This window comes from Microcebus murinus, chromosome 7 (assembly GCF_040939455.1).
Source record: "Microcebus murinus isolate Inina chromosome 7, M.murinus_Inina_mat1.0, whole genome shotgun sequence".
Taxonomy (NCBI): domain Eukaryota; kingdom Metazoa; phylum Chordata; class Mammalia; order Primates; family Cheirogaleidae; genus Microcebus; species Microcebus murinus.
This window is the reverse complement of record NC_134110.1, coordinates 99,189,257-99,208,810: the sequence shown is the minus strand read 5'-3', so window position 1 is coordinate 99,208,810 and position 19,554 is coordinate 99,189,257. Positions and strand designations below refer to the sequence as shown.

The 19,554-nt window shown below is 41.7% G+C and overlaps 1 protein-coding gene across 1 annotated transcript in view; it reads right to left on the bottom strand.

Annotated features, from left to right (window-relative positions):
- Positions 1-17,253, bottom strand: part of LOC105859457 (lipoxygenase homology domain-containing protein 1-like) — a 31,118-nt gene extending 13,865 nt beyond the window's left edge. The window contains exons 1-2 of the mRNA XM_076005347.1: positions 17,163-17,253; positions 9,893-10,047 (exon numbers count right to left, since the gene is read on the bottom strand). Of these exons, the coding sequence (XP_075861462.1) occupies positions 9,893-10,047; positions 17,163-17,253 (246 nt within the window). The remainder of the gene's footprint in view (positions 1-9,892; positions 10,048-17,162) is intronic.
- Between the last annotated feature and the right edge of the window lie 2,301 nt (positions 17,254-19,554).

Here is a 19,554-nt window from a genome sequence, read left to right as displayed (position 1 = left end):
CTCTAGAAGGCTGGGAAAGTGGTAACCTGTGTTAGATAGTAGCAATATCTGGCAAAGCTGTTGTTGCCTATGGTGGTTTGTATAATAGAAAATTGGAGGGGGGGGGAAGGGGGGAGCAAGATGGCGGACGAATAACACTGCCAGAGAGTCTCTGCAAAAAGACAGATTCTAGCAGAAATTAGAGGAAAGAAGCAAGAAGACGAGCATACAGCGGACCAGGGCCGGAAGGAGGGGTACCTGAGACCCCAGGACACTCCACGGGAGGAGGCTGCGGAGGAGAACTGGAGGCTGAGACTACCGGAGCAGCCCAGAGACCAGAGGCAAGGGTAGGTGGAGGAGGCTGCGGAGGAGAACTGGAGGCTGAGACTACCGGAGCAGCCCAGAGACCAGAGGCAAGGGTAGGTGGATTTGCTGTTTCCCCTCCCCTGCATTTGGGACTGCTGGTGGGCTCCCCAGCGGGTGGAGAGACCTGCGGACAACAGCCCAGAGACTGCGGCCGTCAGCCAGCGGTGAGCCTATAACAGACGTAGCACCAGGTTCCCAACTTCCTCCGGGCACCTCCGTGTGCACACACCCGAGCCGCGCGGCAGGCGACATATTGCCTCCTCCTCCCCTCCGCCGACCCTACCCGCGGCTGCCCAGAGAGACAATACAGCTACCAGCCACAGGCACCTCCAGGGAACTGGACCTTCCCGTTTGGGACCCTACAGCTGACTCAGGGGAACTCAGACTGTGAGCTCCCTACCCGCCCACCCTCCCAGGTGCTGCTGGCACCGTGTTCCCAGGAGAACGGTGCCGACTCAGAGGCTGAGAGACATAGACCCAGCTTGGGCTCCCTGTGGGTGAATTGGGACCGGAAATCTTCTCCCTGGTGGGGATACAATTTGAACTCTGGGACCCAGAGGTCGGACCTGCAGACCAGATCCCCTGCACCGAGGGCTAGCATTGCCCGGGGCACAGAAGGGTTATACGTGAACAGCCTACTGAGGTGTGTGTGCCTCCAGGGGCGGATTGGCGTCCCAGAGGGCAACCCTCCTCCCAGGAGGAGGCCGTGCGCCCAACCCAGGTGGCGTTCCTGTGTAGGGAACCTCCCCGCCGGCATCACAGTCCAGGGAGGCCTGGTGGCTTGTGGTCTGGCCTGCTGGCAGAGGCCCAGGAGTAGCTGCGGAGTTGGGAAGGGTGGAAAGAAGCAAGGCCCGCTCCAGACTGCAGGTCTCAGACAACCCCACCCCCACACGCAGACTTTCTGGCTGAACGGGACCATTCCAGCCCCGCCCTGACAGCTTTCCCTGGAAGCAGAGAACAGAACTTTGACCCATGCTAACGGCCTGAGGGCAGGCTTACCCAACCCAGCTCCGCCCAGAACAATAGCAGATAGCAGGACACAAAATCAACAGCATAGCCTGTTCCTCCATGCAAACGCCACCTACTGACAGGGACAGCATCTTGCACAGCCTTTCCATGGCACCCACTGACTCAATATACAGGGAGTGATCCAATCTCACCCACAGACACCACCTAACGCCTCAGAATCTAAACAAGGTGTGTGAATACCCAAACAATAACCTAAGGAAAGAAACAACAATTGATCGACATGGGAAGAAATCAGCGAAAGAACTCAGGAAATATGAAGAACCAAACGGAAAACACACCCCCAAAGAGGAGCACCAGCCCCCTAGAAACGGACACCAACCAAAATCAGGAAACCAATATGACAGAAGAGGAATTTCGTATGTGGATCATAAGAACACTCACCCAGCTGCAACAACAACTCAATAACCAACACAAAGAAACCACAAAAAGCCTCCAGGATATGGGAAAAGAAATAGACACAATGAAAAAAAGTGTAACTGAACTCCTGGAAATGAAGAATCAATTCAAGGAACTACAAAATACAGTGGAAAGTCTCAAGAACAGGGTAGATCAAACAGAAGAAAGAATCTCAGAGCTTGAAGATAACTCCCTCCAATTAAATAAAGCAGTCACAGAAATAGAGCAGAGAAACAAGAGAAAAGAGCAAAGCCTACAAGAGCTGTGGGATTATGTGAAGAAACCTAATGTGAGGGTCATAGGGTTACCAGAAGGGGAAGAAGACAACACTCAAGGGTTGGACAAGCTGTTTGAAGATATAATAGAGGAAAATTTCCCAGGTCTTGCTCAAAATCTTGATATACAAGTTCAAGAAGCTCAGAGGACCCCTGGGAGATTCAACGCAAACAGGAAGACTTCACGACATGCAATCATCAGACTGACCAAAGTATCAACTAAAGAGGCCCTTCTAAGAGCTGTAAGACAAAAGAAGCAAGTAACATACACGGGGGAGCCAATTCGAATAACATCAGACTTCTCTAATGAGACTTTACAAGCAAGGAGAGACACTCTTTTGAAACAAAACAATGCTCAGCCTAGATTATTATTCCCTGCAAAACTAAGCTTCGTATATGAAGGAGAAATAAAAACATTCTCAGACAAACAAAGGCTCAGAGAATTCACCAAGACAAGACCAGCCCTACAAGAAGTACTTAAAACAGCGTTACGCACGGAACATCATAATAATAACCCACGAATATAAAAACAACCAAAACCCAAAGATATTAAAGGCCAGATATTACAATGGCTTAAGACAGAAATCATAGCAACAACATCCTACCCAACAGAATGATCAGTAATCTACCTTACCTATCAGTTCTCTCAATAAATGTGAATGGCTTAAACTCTCCACTCAAGAGACATAGGCTGGCTGAATGGATAAGAAAATACAGGCCAAGTATATGCTGTCTTCAGGAAACACATCTAACCTGTAAGGATGCATATAGACTAAAAATAAAAGGGTAGAGATCAATATCCCAAGCAAATAGAAGCCAAAAGAAGGCTGGTGTGGCAGTTCTAATTTCAGACGATTTAGTTTTTAAACCAACATAAGTAGTGAAAGACAAAGAGGGTCATTATATAATGGTGAAGGGCACAGTTCAACAAGAAGAGATAACAATTTTAAATATATATGCACCCAACTTAGGTGCACCCAGATTCATAAAGCAAACCTTACTGGAGCTAGGCAAATGGATTAATAGCAACTCCATAATCGCCGGAGATTTCAACACCCCACTGACGGCACAAGACAGATCCTCCAAACAGAAAATTAATAAAGAAATAATGGACTTAAACAAAACTCTAGAACAACTGGGTCTGACTGACATTTACAGAACATTCTACCCAAAATCCACCGAATATACGTTCTTCTCATCAGCTCACGGGACATTCTCTAAGATTGACTATATCCTAGGACACAAAGAAAATCACAAGAAATTTAAAAAAATAGAAATCATACCATGTACCTTCTCAGATCACAGTGGAATAAAAGCAGACATCAACCCTAACAGAAACTCACATTTCTACACAAAAACGTGGAAATTAAACAACCTCCTACTAAATGATTACTTCATAAATGAAGAAATCAAGACGGAAATAAAAAAATTCTACGAAGAAAACGACAATGGAGAGACAAGTTATCAACTCCTCTGGGACACAGCTAAAGCAGTTCTGAGAGGAAAGTTTATCTCCATAAATGCCTATAACCAAAAGACAAGAAGATCACAAATAGACAATCTAATGAAACGACTCAAAGAGCTGAAAAAGAAGAACAGACCAACCCTGAACCCAGCAGAAGAATGAAATCAACAAGATCAAATCAGAACTAAATGAAATTGAAAACAGGGAAGCTATTCAGAAGATTAATAAAACAAAAAGTTGGTTCTTTGAAAAAATATACAAAATTGACACACCATTGGCTAAGCTAACGAAAAGCAGAAAAGAGAAGAAATCTCTAGTAAGCTCCATCAGGAACAAAAAAGGAGATATCACAACTGATCCCAAAGAGATACAAGAACAAGATATAATTTATGAATACTACAAAAATCTTTATGCACACAAACTGGAAAATGTGGAGGAAATGGACAAATTTCTAGAAACACACAGCCTCCCTAGGCTCAACCAGGAAGAAATAGATTCCCTGAATAGACCAATCTCAACAGCTGAAATAGAAACAGCAATTAAAAATATCCCTAAAAAGAAATGTCCTGGTCCAGATGGCTTCACACCTGAATTTTACCACACTTACAAAGAAGAACTAGTACCTATCTTGCAGAAACTATTCCACAACATCGAGAAGAACGGAAACCTCCCCGACACCTTTGATGAAGCGAATATTACTCTGATACCAAAACCAGGAAAGGATGCAACAAAAAAAGAAAACTACAGACCAATATCCCTAATGAATATACATGCAAAAATTTTCAACAAAATCTTAGCTAACCGAATCCAGACGCTTATCAAAAAAATAATCCACCATGACCAAGTGGGCTTCATCCCAGGGATGCAGGGATGGTTCAACATACATAAATCTATAAATGCAATTCACCACATAAACAGAAGCAAAAACAAAGACCACATGATTCTTTCAATAGATGCAGAAAAAGCTTTTGACAAAATTCAACACCCTTTCATGATACGAACACTTAAGAAAATAGGCATAGAAGGGACATACCTAAAAATGATACAAGCCATATATGACAGACCCATAGCCAACATCATACTGAATGGGGAAAAATTGAAATCATTCCCACTTAGAACTGGAACCAGACAAGGCTGCCCACTATCTCCACTTCTGTTCAACATAGTGCTGGAAGTCTTGGATACAGCAATCAGACAGGAAAATGGAATCAAAGGTATCCAAATAGGGGCTGAAGAGATCAAACTTGCACTGTTTGCTGATGATATGATATTGTATCTAGAAAACCCCAAAGATTCAACCAAGAAACTCCTGGAACTGATCAATGAATTTAGTAAAGTCTCAGGATACAAAATCAATACACAGAAATCAGAGGCATTCATATACCCCAACAACAATCTAATTGAGAACCAAATCAAAGACTCAATTCCCTTCACAATAGCAACAAAGAAATTACAGTACCTAGGAATTTACTTAACCAAGGACATAAAATACCTCTACAGGGAGAACTATGAAACACTGAGGAAGGAAATAGCAGAGGATGTAAACAGATGGAAATCCATACCATGCTTGTGGATCGGCAGACTCAACATCATTAAAATGTCTATACTACCCAAGCTGATCTACAGATTCAATGCAATACCTATTAAAATCCCATCAGCATTCTTCACAGATATAGAAAAAATAATTTTATGCTTCGTATGGAACCAAAGAAGACCCCGAATATCAAGAGCAATTCTAGGCAACAAAAACAAAATGGGAGGCATTAATACGCCAGATATCAAACTATACTACAAAGCTGTAGTAATTAAATCAATATGGTATTGGCACAAAAATAGGAATATTGACCAGTGGAACAGATGTGAGAATCCTGATATAAAACCATCCTCATATAGCCATCTAATCTTTGACAAAGCAGACAAAAACATACGGTGGGGAACAGAATCCCTTTTCAGTAAATGGTGCTGGGAAAACTGGATAGCCACCTGTAGAAGGCTAAAACAGGACCCACACCTTTCACCTCTCACAAAAACCAACTCATGCTGGATAACAGACTTAAACCTAAGGTATGAAACTATTAGAACTCTAGAGGAAAAAGTTGGAAACACTCTCCTAGACATCGGCCTGGGCAAAGAGTTTATGAAGAAGTCCCCAAAGGCAATCACAGCAGCAACAAAAATAAATAAATGGGACATGATCAAACTACAAAGCTTCTGCACAGCCAAAGAAATAGTCATGAAAGTAAACCGGCAACCTACAGAATGGAAGAAAATTTTTGCATCCTATGCATCTGATAAGGGACTGATAACTAGAATATACTTAGAACTCACGAAAATCAGGAAGAAAAAATCAAATAACCCCATTAAAAAGTGGGCAAAGGACTTGAACAGAAACTTTTCTAAAGAAGACAGAAGAATGGCCAACAAACATATGAAAAAATGCTCAACATCCCTAATCATCAGGGAAATGCAAATCAAAACCACAATGAGATATCACTTAACCCCAGTGAGAATGGCCTTTATCAAAAAATCTCCAAACAATAAATGCTGGCGTGGTTGCGGAGAGAGAGGAACACTCCTACACTGCTGGTGGGACTGCAAACTAGTTCAACCTCTGTGGAAAGCAATATGGAGATACATTAAAGCGATACAAGTGAATCTACCATCTGATCCAGCAATCTCATCGCTGGGCATCTACCCAAATGATCCAATGACACTCTACAAAAAAGACACCTGCACTCGAATGTTTATAGCAGCACAATTCATAATCGCAAGGCTGTGGAAACAGCCCAAGTGCCCATCAATCCAAGAATGGATTAATAAAATGTGGTATATGTATACCATGGAGTACTATTCAGCTCTAAGAAACAATGGTGATATAGCACATCTTATATTTTCCTGGTTAGAGCTGGAACCCATACTACTAAGTGAAGTATCCCAAGAATGGAAAAACAAGCACCATATATATTCTCCAGAAAACTGGTATTAACTGAGTAGGACCTAAGTGGACACATAGGTACTACAGTAATAGGGTATTGGGCAGGTGGGAGGGGGGAGGGGGGCGGGTATATACATACATAATGAGTGAGATGTGCACCATCTGGGGGATGGTCATGATGGAGACTCAGACTTTTGGGGGGAGGGGGGGAAATGGGCATTTATTGAAACCTTAAAATCTGTACCCCCATAATATGCCGAAAAAAAAATGCCTTTGGGACACATTTTAAAGCTACTACTGCTAATGATAATAGTAGCTTATACAGTCTTTACTATGTGCCAAGAGTCTTCCATATTTCAATTCATTTGATCCTCAGAACAACCTATGAGGTAAGTATTACTCACTTTTTCATTTTATACTTGAAGAGACTGAGGCACATAGAGTCACTTGTCCCAAGTCAACACCTGCGCGGTGACAGAGCCAGGTCTCAGACCCAGGGAGGCTGCCGCCACGTGCATCCTTTCCACCATTGTTTTTCTATCTCCCAGTATGTGTTGTTTTTAAATAAATTACGCACTAAAAATATTAATATGTGTGCATATACACATATAAAGTTTTAAAATATGCTACAAAATAACACAATGTATACAAATTACAAATGCACACTCAATGAGCACATCCATGTCAGTAATAGAGCCTTTGCAGCACCCAAGACCCTGGCAGGCCCATTTTGGTCACCGTCTACCAAATGATACCCATGCCCCTGGTTTTTAACACTTTTAGTTAATTTTGCCTCACCTGGGATCATATAGGAACGGAACCATGCAGTGTGTTCTCTTTCTGCCTGGCTTGTTTCACTCAACATTTGTGAAATTGTCCATGCTGTTTTGTTCAACAGCATTTTATTCATTTTCATTACTGAATATTATTCCAAGCTATTTATCCATTCTACTATTTTTGGCCAATCCTTGTTCCTAGAATTATGTTGCTCACAAGGTTCTTATCTTTTCACAGTATTTGCATACGTTTCTGTTGAGGAGCATCTGGGTTATAGGATGTTTATATATTCAGCTTTAGTAGTTAATCTCAGTTTTCTAAAATGCTTATACTGATATACACTCTGCATGCACAGTATATGAAAGTTCAAAGTGCTCCACGGGCTAATCAATACTTTTTTTTTGTTATTCTTTTTAAGTTTAACCATGTGATTATGCACGGCAACACTTCATTATAGATTTCATTGTATTTTCCTGGGTACTAGCAAGATTAGATTTGTTTTTCATGTTTATTAGTGATTTGAATACTTCTTTTGTAAAGTACATATTCAAGTGTCACACTCATGTTTTAAATTGGATTATCTGTCCTTTTCTTGTTGATCTGTGGGTGTTCTATATACAGTCTGCAAATGAGTCTTTTTGTAGTATATAATTTATCTTCTGCCATGTGCATTTTTACTCTCTTAACAGTGTCGTGAGGAAGAGAAATCTTTGATATTAAAATAGTACAATTTATCTTTTTTCCCTCTATGCTAAGTGCTTTCTCTGTTTTGTCTTTAAAATCTTAGTCTATAATTGTCCAGCCATATTCATAGCAACATTTTCACAACAACCAAAAGCAGGAAGCAACCCAAGTATCCATGGTGAAATGAATGGAGAAGCAAAATGTGATATATACTTACCATGGGATATTATTCAGCCTTAAAAAGGAAAGAAATCCCATCACCTGCTACAACATGCATGAAACTTGAGGACGTTATGCTAAGTAAAATTAGTCACAAAAAGACAAATACTGGATGATTCTACTTATATGAGTACCTAGAGTAGTCAATTCAGAGACGTAAAGGAAAATGGTAGTTGCCAGGGACTGGGGAAGGGGAATGAGAACTTGTTTAATGAGTACAGAGCTTTAGTTTCTTACAATGAAAAGAGTTCTGGAGATGAATTGTGGTGATAGTTACACAATAATGTAAATATACTTAATACCACTGAACCTTACACTTTAAAATGGTTAAAATGATACCTTTTATGTTATGTGCATTTTATCACAATTAAAAATTTTAAAAATGCTAGTCTACCCCAAGATCATGATTTTCTCATATGGTATCTTCTAGATATTTTATTGTTTTACCTTTCACATTTACACATAAATTTGCATAAAACTGATTTGAGGATTTGCTGTAAAATAGGGGTTGTGATTTTCACATAAATTTTAGAATTAGGATACCAATTGCTATGTAAAAATTTTTCCTGCAATTTTGATTGGTATTGCATTAAAACAGCCGATCAATTAGACAGAAGCGAGAACTTGGTAGTATTGAGTCTTCCAATTCAGGAACATAGTATATGTCTTTATCAATTTATATCTTTTTTTTTTAAGAGATGGGGTCTAGCTATGTTGCCCAGGCTGGGCTCAAGCAATCCTCCATACTCAACCTCCTGAGTGGCTGGGACTACAGGAACACACCACTGTGCCTGGCTAATTTATGTCTTTTTAAATTTTCCCAGTAATATTTTATAATTTTCTATGTAGAGGCCTTGCCTTGGCCACCCCAGTGACTGCTGTGCAACAGACCCACAGGTGAAGTAACCATGATGGCAGGGATGGAGGCTGTCTGTGCACAGTCCTAGGACATGGCTCTGTCTCCCAAGGCTGCTTCAGCCGCTGGTGTCTTGGTCCTAGAGGGATCCAGTCCCTGCGGCCAACAGCAGTGACCTCTAGAATGTGTACTTCCATTGGCTCTTCTTTCCTTCTCACTCTCTACATTCCTTCACTGTTGCTTCCTGGGATCACCTCCCCTAAGGACAACCTGCAGGACCTGTTTAGCTCTGCTGTGGGAGGGGACACTAAGGTCCCCACTTTTCAGGTATGGGTTTATGAGAGCCTCAGTTTACTGCTGGGCTGGAATCCCAGCCCCATAAGACCTCCTAAATCTCTGCACAGCATCTCAGACTCCCCACTGCCACTTTCTGATTGGCTTCTTGATTCTATGCTTCCGCTTGCAAATGGCAAAAAGCTGCACTGATACCAGGTCCTCCTCTGCACTCCTTTCTCTCCAGGACCCTGAGCCCTCAAGTCCTAACTGCCTGGGTCGCTCTCCAATTCCTTTAAAACCAATTTAAATGATGTCTTATGAAACATTTCTAGTTGTTCCCAGCAGGATGTTCATTTTGTTACAATCTAGTCTGCCCTAGATGGAAGTAGAATCTTGAATTTTGTTGTTGTTTAATAGAAGAAAGAACTGTGACTTACTTACAGCTGCATTGTTCCCGGTTAAATCTTACCTCTACCCAATCCAGAACGATAAAATGTGCATCAAGGAATGACCACATCTCCCTGGACTTCCCAGTAGATACCAAATGGCATCTCAGCAACTATCTGCATGTGTGTCTTTCTAAAGAAATTAGAGGAAGGATGATAGATAAGAATTGATGAAGATCTTTCTATTACCTGTCCACGCTGAAACTTGACTTTGTTGTTTTGGGCTTGATGAAGCCTTCGTTTCCCAGTATCTCCTCTGGAGCCGATGAGATTGATAAATACGTTGGACTCTGTTTCTGCACATGGCTTTGTGCCAGTGTGTATGTGAATCTCATATACCACCACTGAAATGTCAAAAATCTAATATTATATTTCTCATTTTTATCTATCTCTTTGAATGTAGTTGGAAGCTCTATAAGGAAATCAGAATGTTCTTTAATCCACTTGATATGAGTTTCTCTCTGGTTCTTGGCCTCACTCTTTTTCTTATGTGTACCCTCATTCAAACATGCTCTCAGCTAGTTAATGTTTATCTCATTCATATGGACTCTCAGCTATTCCCAGAACTACTGTTTCAAAATAATTATTGTTAGCAATTATGTACTTTCATTAACCATTGCACTTTCACAGTTATTATGAGATGCTGTATTTAAAAAAAAAACAAAAACAAAAAACCTCTCCTCTCTTAATTAGATGAAAATGGCAATTTCCCCCCCTGAAGTTTGGCTGTTCTAATCACAGCTGGTCACTCATGCTGCTGCTTCTTGGAGATTATTCTAATAATGGAGATTTTTAATAGCTCTCTTGAGAGAGAAAAACTACAAAGATCCTAGAGAGATGCAAATTTAAATATAATTTTTTAAAAAAGAACCCAGTAAGGTATCAGCAAATTATAATCCACTATATTTGACCTTAGAATTAAGGCAATTTCTGAGACTCTGGTAGAAGTCACTAATTAGAAAACAGACAGCTCTTGCTGATACTACAAATATGAATAATATCTTGGACACAATGAGCACTTTTTATTCCAAGATCCTAGAACTCTTTATAAATTATACTCTGTGAAATTGAGCAGTTGCATTTATAGAAATTCACATTAACATTTTCCAAGAACTCTGACATGAAAAACCAACAAGTAAGAAAACAAGGCAAGTGAGAAACATTGCCTGTTTCTATCATGCCTGACCTTTAAAAAGACAAATGTGGTATATTGGGAAATGGCATGAGCAGAGAAGATAAATCAGTTTCTTTGTGTAGTCTTACATATTCTAAAACACCCTAGAGTGAAACCCAGCTGAGTTTAAGCAGAAAATTAGAACACTTCTCACGAATTTAGGACAACCAAAGAAATCTCTAAAACTACCTATGAAGAAGAGCTGGTCTTACAACCTCTGGAACTGCCTGAATTGAATTAAGTCAAAACTTCTGCTAGAATCCTTCATGAAAACAAGCACAGTGCTTGTCAGGAAAAACATGATTTGATGTCTTTCTAGAGAAACTAGGCTTCTGTTTACTGAGAATTTTTTCTTTGTTTCAGATGAAGAGTAAACTTGTTTACAACTTTATTAAAGAGGTACATTTAAAATATTAAAACACATAAAGACAATTAAATGAGTAGTTAAAGGTTAGAGTGGATTAATAAAACATTGTGTATGTGTACAGTGGAATACTACTCAATTACAAAAAACAATGGTGATCTAGCACCTCTTGTATTATCCTGGATAAAGCTTGAGCCCATCCTTTGAAGTGAGGTATCACAGGAATGGAAAAATAAGCACCACATGTACTCGACATCAAATTGGTACTAACTGATGAACACTAAGGTGCTCACATGGTAGTACTATTCATTGGGTGTCGGTCAGGTGGGGAGCGCAGGGGTGGGCAAACTCACAACTAACGGATGCGGTGCACACTGTATGGGGGAAAGGCACACCTCTAGCCCGGGCTTGGTCGAGGCAAAGTCATTGCTTGTAACCAAAATGTTTGTGCCCCCATAAGATCCCAAAATAGAAAAATTATTTAGGACACAAACTACATATTGACAGCACAAAGAACAACACTCATCGCTTCCTCAACCACTGTACACACCCTGTAACAAAATCACGTGGCTTTCTGTTAACCTGCACATAGCCTCAGAGACTTCTCCACAGTGTTCCCAGAAACTGCTTTTAATTGATTAAATACATATGTATCAAAAAATAAAACAAAACAAAAAAGTACATTCTACCTAAATAATTCAAAGAAAAAGAGGTAAATGTATCAAAAATTTAGAACAAGGTGGCTATCATAGCTGAGCACTGAGTTTTATTTTCAAACCACATAAAAGAGTTTTAAATTGGAAAATAAAGAAAACACAATACCACCTGAAGAAATAGACATTTTGCTAGAATCTGTAACTCCGTTTCTCTTTTAATTGTATTAGATAACATAATTTACTAAGCATTTGCTATGGTTCTGTAACAAAAGCATGTAAATTCTTTTTTAAAAATGCTAAATGTGTAACAATAAATTCTAACTCCAGACTTTTTCATGATCCTTAAGGCAATGTAAAATTTTTCTTTAGCCAACTTAACTCAAATGGAGAATTTAAAGAATGCTTAGTTAACATGTCACTGAGATGCACCCTAAAATATCATGTGGTTTAAACAAGTCTTAGCAAGTAAATATTGCATTGAATCCTTTTTCAGTCCTTCCTCTTGGGCATGAAATGTCAGGTCTTGATGTTGTTGATTTAAAGGCAGGGCCATATACCCTAGCTAACAAATATTCATTCTATTGTAAAAATGTACAAGGCTAATATATTATCTTCACCCAAAGAGAAGGACATCCCACATACAAAAAGACAACTCCAGGAGGAGCTTCATGCTAAGTTTAAAATGTAAGTTAGAAGAAAACTTAAAATTAGCTCAAATGCTTGAAAATGCAAGGATGGGAATCAAGATGTCAATGTTTTACAGTATGGAGGAGGTCATTTTACCTGAACATATTCAAAGATAGGTATTACTAATCAATCATTCTGATTACAAATAATCATTCTTAAACTACAGTTTTAAGAAGTGGCTACTAATGTATTTATTACCATCGTTTACCTAAAAGTATTTGAAAGAGTCAATTTGTTGGTTTAGGTTATCCGTATGTGTTGGCCATTTCTGCCAAAATTTTTTAATGTTATTTTTATCAGGGCTGATGATAAATTTTTCTTTTTGACAATTAGTCAGTAGCTTCAGTTGCTTATGAAAATGTTACTCACTGTCACAAAGTCTGACAGAAGCACAGAATAAAATGCTTGCCTTCCTATGCCACAATCGTCATCCAATTCAATTGATAGCTATAGTATATAGTTTCACCATTTTTTCAGCATGTTTTTTCACTTGTTTGCAATGTCATCATCTTCAACACTCTCATCCTTATACTTACCTATTTATTATCATTTCAACAATTTCACCATCTGTCAAGGAATGCATAACACATTTATCATTGTCAAAGCCTAGCATTTTTTGATGTCTGATTTCTTTAACTTATATATACTTCAGGCTTATAAACTTGTGACCTACATAATAAGATTTAATATCATCTTATTAGTTGCACAAAAATCTTTCAAAATTTTCACCTGCAGGTTTATTATCAAACATCTTTGTAGGCCAGAATCTTTGCTAAGTGTTTGTTAATGATGACTTATCAGCATCAACTCCACACATTAACATCTCCATAAATAGTATCATTAATCTCTGGATTCTTCAGTCTCTCTGCTTACTGCAGTAAGTACAGAACTAAAAATACACACACACACACACACACACACACACACACACACACACACACACACTTGCTCTTCATAAGGACATACAATTCCTTAGTCACAAGGATTTATTAAAAATGTCACATGGCTGGCAGGAGGAGGCTGAAACAAATCCCCTAATAGGACTTTTCACTAGAAGTTTACTAGAGGGATGTGCAAAGCATTTGTCCAGGGATAACAACTTGAATTTTTCTTCCAGTCAAGTTTTATTGCAATGAATGAACTTAGTTGCTTAGTCTCCTAGTTGGTTATTGAACCTGTAAAAACAACAATAACAACAAAACAGAAAACACAACACACTTTTATTTTCTTGTTTACATAATAATGCACAGGTGAATTGCCTCCTCCTTGCAGAATCCCAGATGTTGGCATTTCCCAGTCTCTGCTTCCTTGATGGGCATCCTTGGCACACCCAAGAATGGTTAAACAGGCTTAGAGTCTTTGGTCTGAGAGCTCATCAGTCATTACAAAGTTTCTCTAAAATATCCTGGGAAAGAACTTTTCTTCATCAATAACATCTCTTCCTATCTCTTTTGGAACATTCATTTTAAGTCTTCAAATTTTTAGTTTCTTTGCTATAATACAACCTGCATCCATGATCCAGTTTCTGGATTTTTCTTTTGAAACAATTGTACTATGCAGAGATTGTATTATTTTGGCTGTGAGTTCATATTTCCCTAATAGTATAGGAGGTCTGGCAATGTTTATGGGTTAACAGTCCTAACCAGACGCCATATGTGTCTCCGGCAGCTATATCAACACCAGGTGGGGGAGAAGGATGAACTTGAGGCAGGACACACCAAGAACTAGAGACCCAAAGTTCATCTCCCCTTACCACTCCTACAAGCACTCCTTTTGGATCATGGTCCCAGGTGCCAGGAGGAAGTGGATAGGAGGAGGTGCTCCTTAGAATCCAAGGTGCCCATGAGCCTCCATACTCAGGGAGAAGGTACAAAAGCAGGTGGAAATGGCCTGAGGCTGGTCAGTTCTACCTGCTTCCTTAGATCCTCACTCACTCCTCACCTGTGCTACCCTGAATTTAATGCTAAGGATGTCTGCACCAGATGTCTAAGCCCTCAGATATGTGGGACAGGGAGAAATGAGGACAAAACTACAACAGGAGGGAGAAGGCAAGAGAGAGGAGGGAGAAGGCAAGAAAGATGAAGGAGGGGAAGGAGAGAGAACAATCACATGTACTTTTGTGTTGTGGGAAAAACTGTTAAAATTAAGAGCAAATTAAATCAAAATTGTTTTTGTATTTTACAGTAGTGGCCAAAGACACAGAAGTAGTGGAAACGAGAGTAGATTAGCAGAGAGGAGAAGCAGCAGCTGTTAGATTCATTCTGCAACTCTTTCCCAAGGGCCCAGCACTGTGCCAGCAGGTGGTGGAGCCCTGAACAGTGTGGGCAACACTCTGTCCCCAGGGAGTGGACCTCACTCACTCACCCCAGGGCAGAGCCAGGAAACGGGCAGTGGTAGCATGAAAGTGTGAAGGGCCATTACAGCCTAATGAATGGTAACAGTTTGGATAGGGCCACAGGCCTGTGAGAGCCACCAGGAATCAGAGGCGAGTACAGGGGCTCCAGCAGCTGGGAGGAGACCAAGTACAGCTCTCAGGAGAGAAACTGCTGAGCCCGTTCCCAGGGCCTCACTGCCCTCCCACCCCACCCCCCAGGGCAGTGCAGGGATTACACGATGTAAGAACAAGGCAGCCAGAGTAAAGCCCTGCTTTCTACCATTCAGAACTAGAATCCAATCTGTCAAAAGATCATTATTATCCATCACAATTCTGGCAAACATACCAGGATACTATTATGAGATTGTAACTGAGACTTTTATTGCCTGCATTTTTCCTTTTTGCCCTGAGGGCCCTGGGGCCTCCAGGAAGTGACTCTTACTGCTTGGGGGAAGGCAGTTCTGAGTAAGGCTTAGAATAAAAAGTTCATTGATTTCTGGAACAGACTGAATGAATCTTTGGAGAAATATCACTTGTGAAAAACATGACTTTTAATTGTAAGACATATTGAAAAAGTCTATTTTTTTTTAAAAAAAAAGGGCATTTGAAAAAGAAGTTCCTTTCCTTTTCTTTCAATCTCTCTGCCTCCTTCCCTCTCTCTGTGCGTCTGACTTAGGCGCGAATGACATACCAGCAAGGGCTGAGGGCTGAGTCTTGGGGGCAGCCCGAGGCCACATACTACTGTCCCAAGCAGCCAGAAGGGGTATGGGGGAGGCGGCAGAGTTCCCTCCTCAACTCTCACCTCCCATTGCCAAGAGAAATATGGAAGTGGCTGAGATCAGGGTGGTAGCCCCAAAGGGACAAATTTTTTTGTGTTTTGACAAAGTTAATGCAGAGTCTGTGGGCCTGGGAATCAAAGCCATCCATGTGTGACATGTGTTTCCCCCAGCAGTTGTTACAAGGGAGGAGGTGACCCCCAAAGGCAAATGGAATGAGATAGCTCAGGGGAGGCCAGAGAGAACAGCAGGGCTCCCTCTCCACAGATGAAGATGGTATACAGGAACGAAGATATCCCCATGGAGAAGGAAAGGGGGCAGAATGAGAAGAATCCTGAATTCAACAGTTTTAGACCAAAAGAAACCAAGCTTTATACTGGAAGCGACTGAGCTTAGATTCTGAGTAAAAATGATTAGGATTTCTACCAACAGTCGAAATAACAGCTTAGATTATTTTGAAGTCCAGTTCATCTGAAGTATAATTTACGTGGAACAAAATTCACTCTTTTAGGGTATACAGTTTGATGAGTTTTACCAAATGTTTACAGTCTTGGAACTATCACCACAATCAAGATAGAGAATATTTCCATCACCCCAAAAAGTTTCCTACGGAGGGATGTTTATTTTAATCAGTATGGAGAATGAAAAAAGTTACATTTCTGCACCCTTCAAAGTTAAGATTTAAGTCTACTACATGACAGTAAAAACAATGTAGATATAGTAATAACCAGGACAGTATCTAGGAAAATTATCACATGCATAAGGCTTGTCTGTTTTTTAAATGAATGTATGAAGGAATTAAAGCCAATTAACTATTTATAAAATATATTATATATATAATAGTTCTGTGATTTTAATGTAGATTCCATTTGAAGGATTACCTCCTAAGATCCACTCAGGTCAAGAAGATTTTCCTTCTTGGTGGCCCATTTCTGATCACCCAAGGTAGAACAAAGGCTGCTGACATGGGGTGGTGAGAACAGCCCTTCACGATGCTAGCTGGAATGGAGTGGTTCAAATATTTAGAAATCAGAAGTTTATCTGTAGAACTGAATTGAGTCCTTGCCCTTCAGACTTCTATGCGTGTGTAGTCATGCACAGAGCATTAGGAGTATATGTTTCAGGATGAAAGGGCCACTGCTAACCCAGCCCAAGACATCAAGATTGAACATGAATAAAGAGGTACTGAGGACCAAATACTGTTGGCCCCAGAGGTCAGTGTGCACAGGAGGAGGCTGCTGCCTTCCCACAGTCTGCGTTTGCCAGTTTAGGACTTGCTAATACATTAGTGTAGCCAGGCAATTTTCCTCCTAGATTTAGGCAGCCATTGCCAGAGAAATGCCTTTATTCTGGAAGCAATCGCCTTAATTTAAGGTGGTCTTGAATAAAGCATAGAAGAATATGTCACAATTCTGTTACTAAGGTCACCTGGAATTATCCGTGATCCATTAAGCAATGACTGTGTCCATAGCTCAGGCTGCACCCTGTCACGAAGGGTACTCCTGCAGGGCTTGCTCATCTGCTCTCCTGATCGTAAGTCCCACGTTCCCTAAGGGCAGGGCTCACATCTTTCTCAGGTTGGAACCCTTAGCTCCTAGCACTGTAGTATCTACTGAATAAACGGATGCTTGTCCATCCAGCCAGCAACACGTGCTGTGCACTGTTCTCTCTCTGCTGGCCGCTCCAGGAACTCCTCAAGTCTGAACCAGTGCTGTAGCTGCTCTTCGCCCAGAACGGTGCCTTTAACCAGGCCTGCCTTCCCAGGCACCGTGCAACCCAGCCCCAAAGCGGCTTCTCTGCAGTGGTCGCTGGGACTTGTCTCTTCGTTCCTAACGCTGCTTGTGTTCACCATTCCACTTCAGGGTCCACCCAGCTTCTGGCCCCTTGGCTCTGTCTCCTAGTCTTGTGTCCACATTTGCCAGTGAAATGGACAATACGGTTTAGCTTCCCAGGCTCTCAGCCTCTCACAGGAGCGCCATGCCCCAGTGCACGGAGTGATTGAAGAAGGGACCTGGATCGTTAGTCCCTCATGCCAGACGCTGTGCGACAAGCTCCTCCTGACAGCGCCCATTTAAATGCCTCCTCGTCCTCCTTCTCCTTCAGTCCAAACCGTCCGAGATTTCTCAATCTTCTCTGAAAAAATCCTCCATTTATCAAATAAAAGTATCGTTCTTCCAGCTATATCCATAATGTTGTAGACTTCTATTCTTCTGACAAGGTACATAGTTCAGATTTCACTGGGAAACTACCTGCCGGACTCAAGCTGGAGAGACTTGCCCTATGCGCGCGCGCGCACACACGCGCACGCACACGCACGCACGCGCACACGCACGCACGCACACGCGCACGCACGCACGCACACGCGCACGCACACGCGCATGCACGCGCACACACAGGACTCCGTGCCCTGAGTTAGGGGTGAAGACCCTTCCATCCAGTGAAACTCATGGGACCTTATCTCTTAAGTAAGGCCCTAACTGGAACATCCCCCCCCCCCAGGCCCTTTCGAATGCTATGTTTAGCTCTCCAATTTAGAGAAGGGGGTTGGAAGGAAGGCTCTCTGGGCCAGCAGCCTCTCGCCTTTCTCTGGCAGACAAGTCATCCCTTCCTGTCAGGCTGGGAAACAAGCTCTGGACGCAATTCAGGGTCCGTCTACCTTGGGTGGCATAACCAGATAATCACAAAGTTCGAGCAGAGGCTAGAACGCCATGAACTCTTCATTTATGCTCCATCCTTGTCACAGTGCGTCCAGTGTTTTCAGTGAACGTAGGTATTGTTTTCTGGACATGTTCCTAATCAGAAAAAAAAAAAATGGAATTGTTTGTGTTTGGGGGACTTCCATAGTCCCTGAGCTTTAGTGGTGAAGCTCAAACGGGCGTAGGTATTAAATAATACAGAATATGCCTTTGCCCTGGGAACGCCTTGGGTGAGCTGGCCCCTCCGTGCACGGGTACTACCGGCAGGACTCGAGCACGGATGGGCGCAGACACCTGGGACCTCTGGCTGAACTTTCCAAACATAAAGCCCTGGGCTGAATATTCCCTTTGATATAATTAATGAACTGTTTTAGTGCTTTCTCTCAGGTCTCCAAGAATTAAGCTTTCTCAGCACTCACTGTGGCGCGATCATGACGATACAAATGGCCCAAAGACATCAGCTCTCAGGAGCAGATGGTAAATGAGACTCGGTGTCACACATGTGCAGACAGTTCAGTTCCAGGCTGTGCTGACGGTTTGTGATCCAAGACCGTGTACAGTGGCGGTTTGGGCTGAATCCTCATGTGCCTCTTGGTTGAAAATATGTATCTTATTTCTGAAAAGAAGTACCTGTGAGCTGTAGAGAGAAAAAGAGTCCTGGCCACGGTGGAGAAGGGAGTGGGATTTCCTGCAATTTCACAGAAAGTTGCCAGGAAGGCATCACAGAAAAGGTCCCTCGGAACAAACGAAGGAGCTATGGACCAAAGGCGAAGGAGCCATGCAGAGGCCTGGGGCGGGCGCTACAACAGCAGACAGGGGAGAATCGGCAGGGCCTGGAGGCCGTGGGGACAGCACACCTGGGCCACCAGGGAGCACTGAGGGTGAAGTGGGGGAGGGGGCAGGACACAAGTAGGGCCTTGTAGGACATTGCTATGACTGGCTTTTATACTTAGTAAGTTAGGAAACCTTTCTAGAGTCTTAAGCAAAGGAATGACATAATCTGACTGGCATTTTAAGATGGTCACTCTGGCTGCAGGGTTGAGAATAGCCTGTACTAATCCCACAGCACTCTGTGAGACCGATGTTCTCATGATAGCAGCTAAATGCTTTAAAGAAAGGAGGGC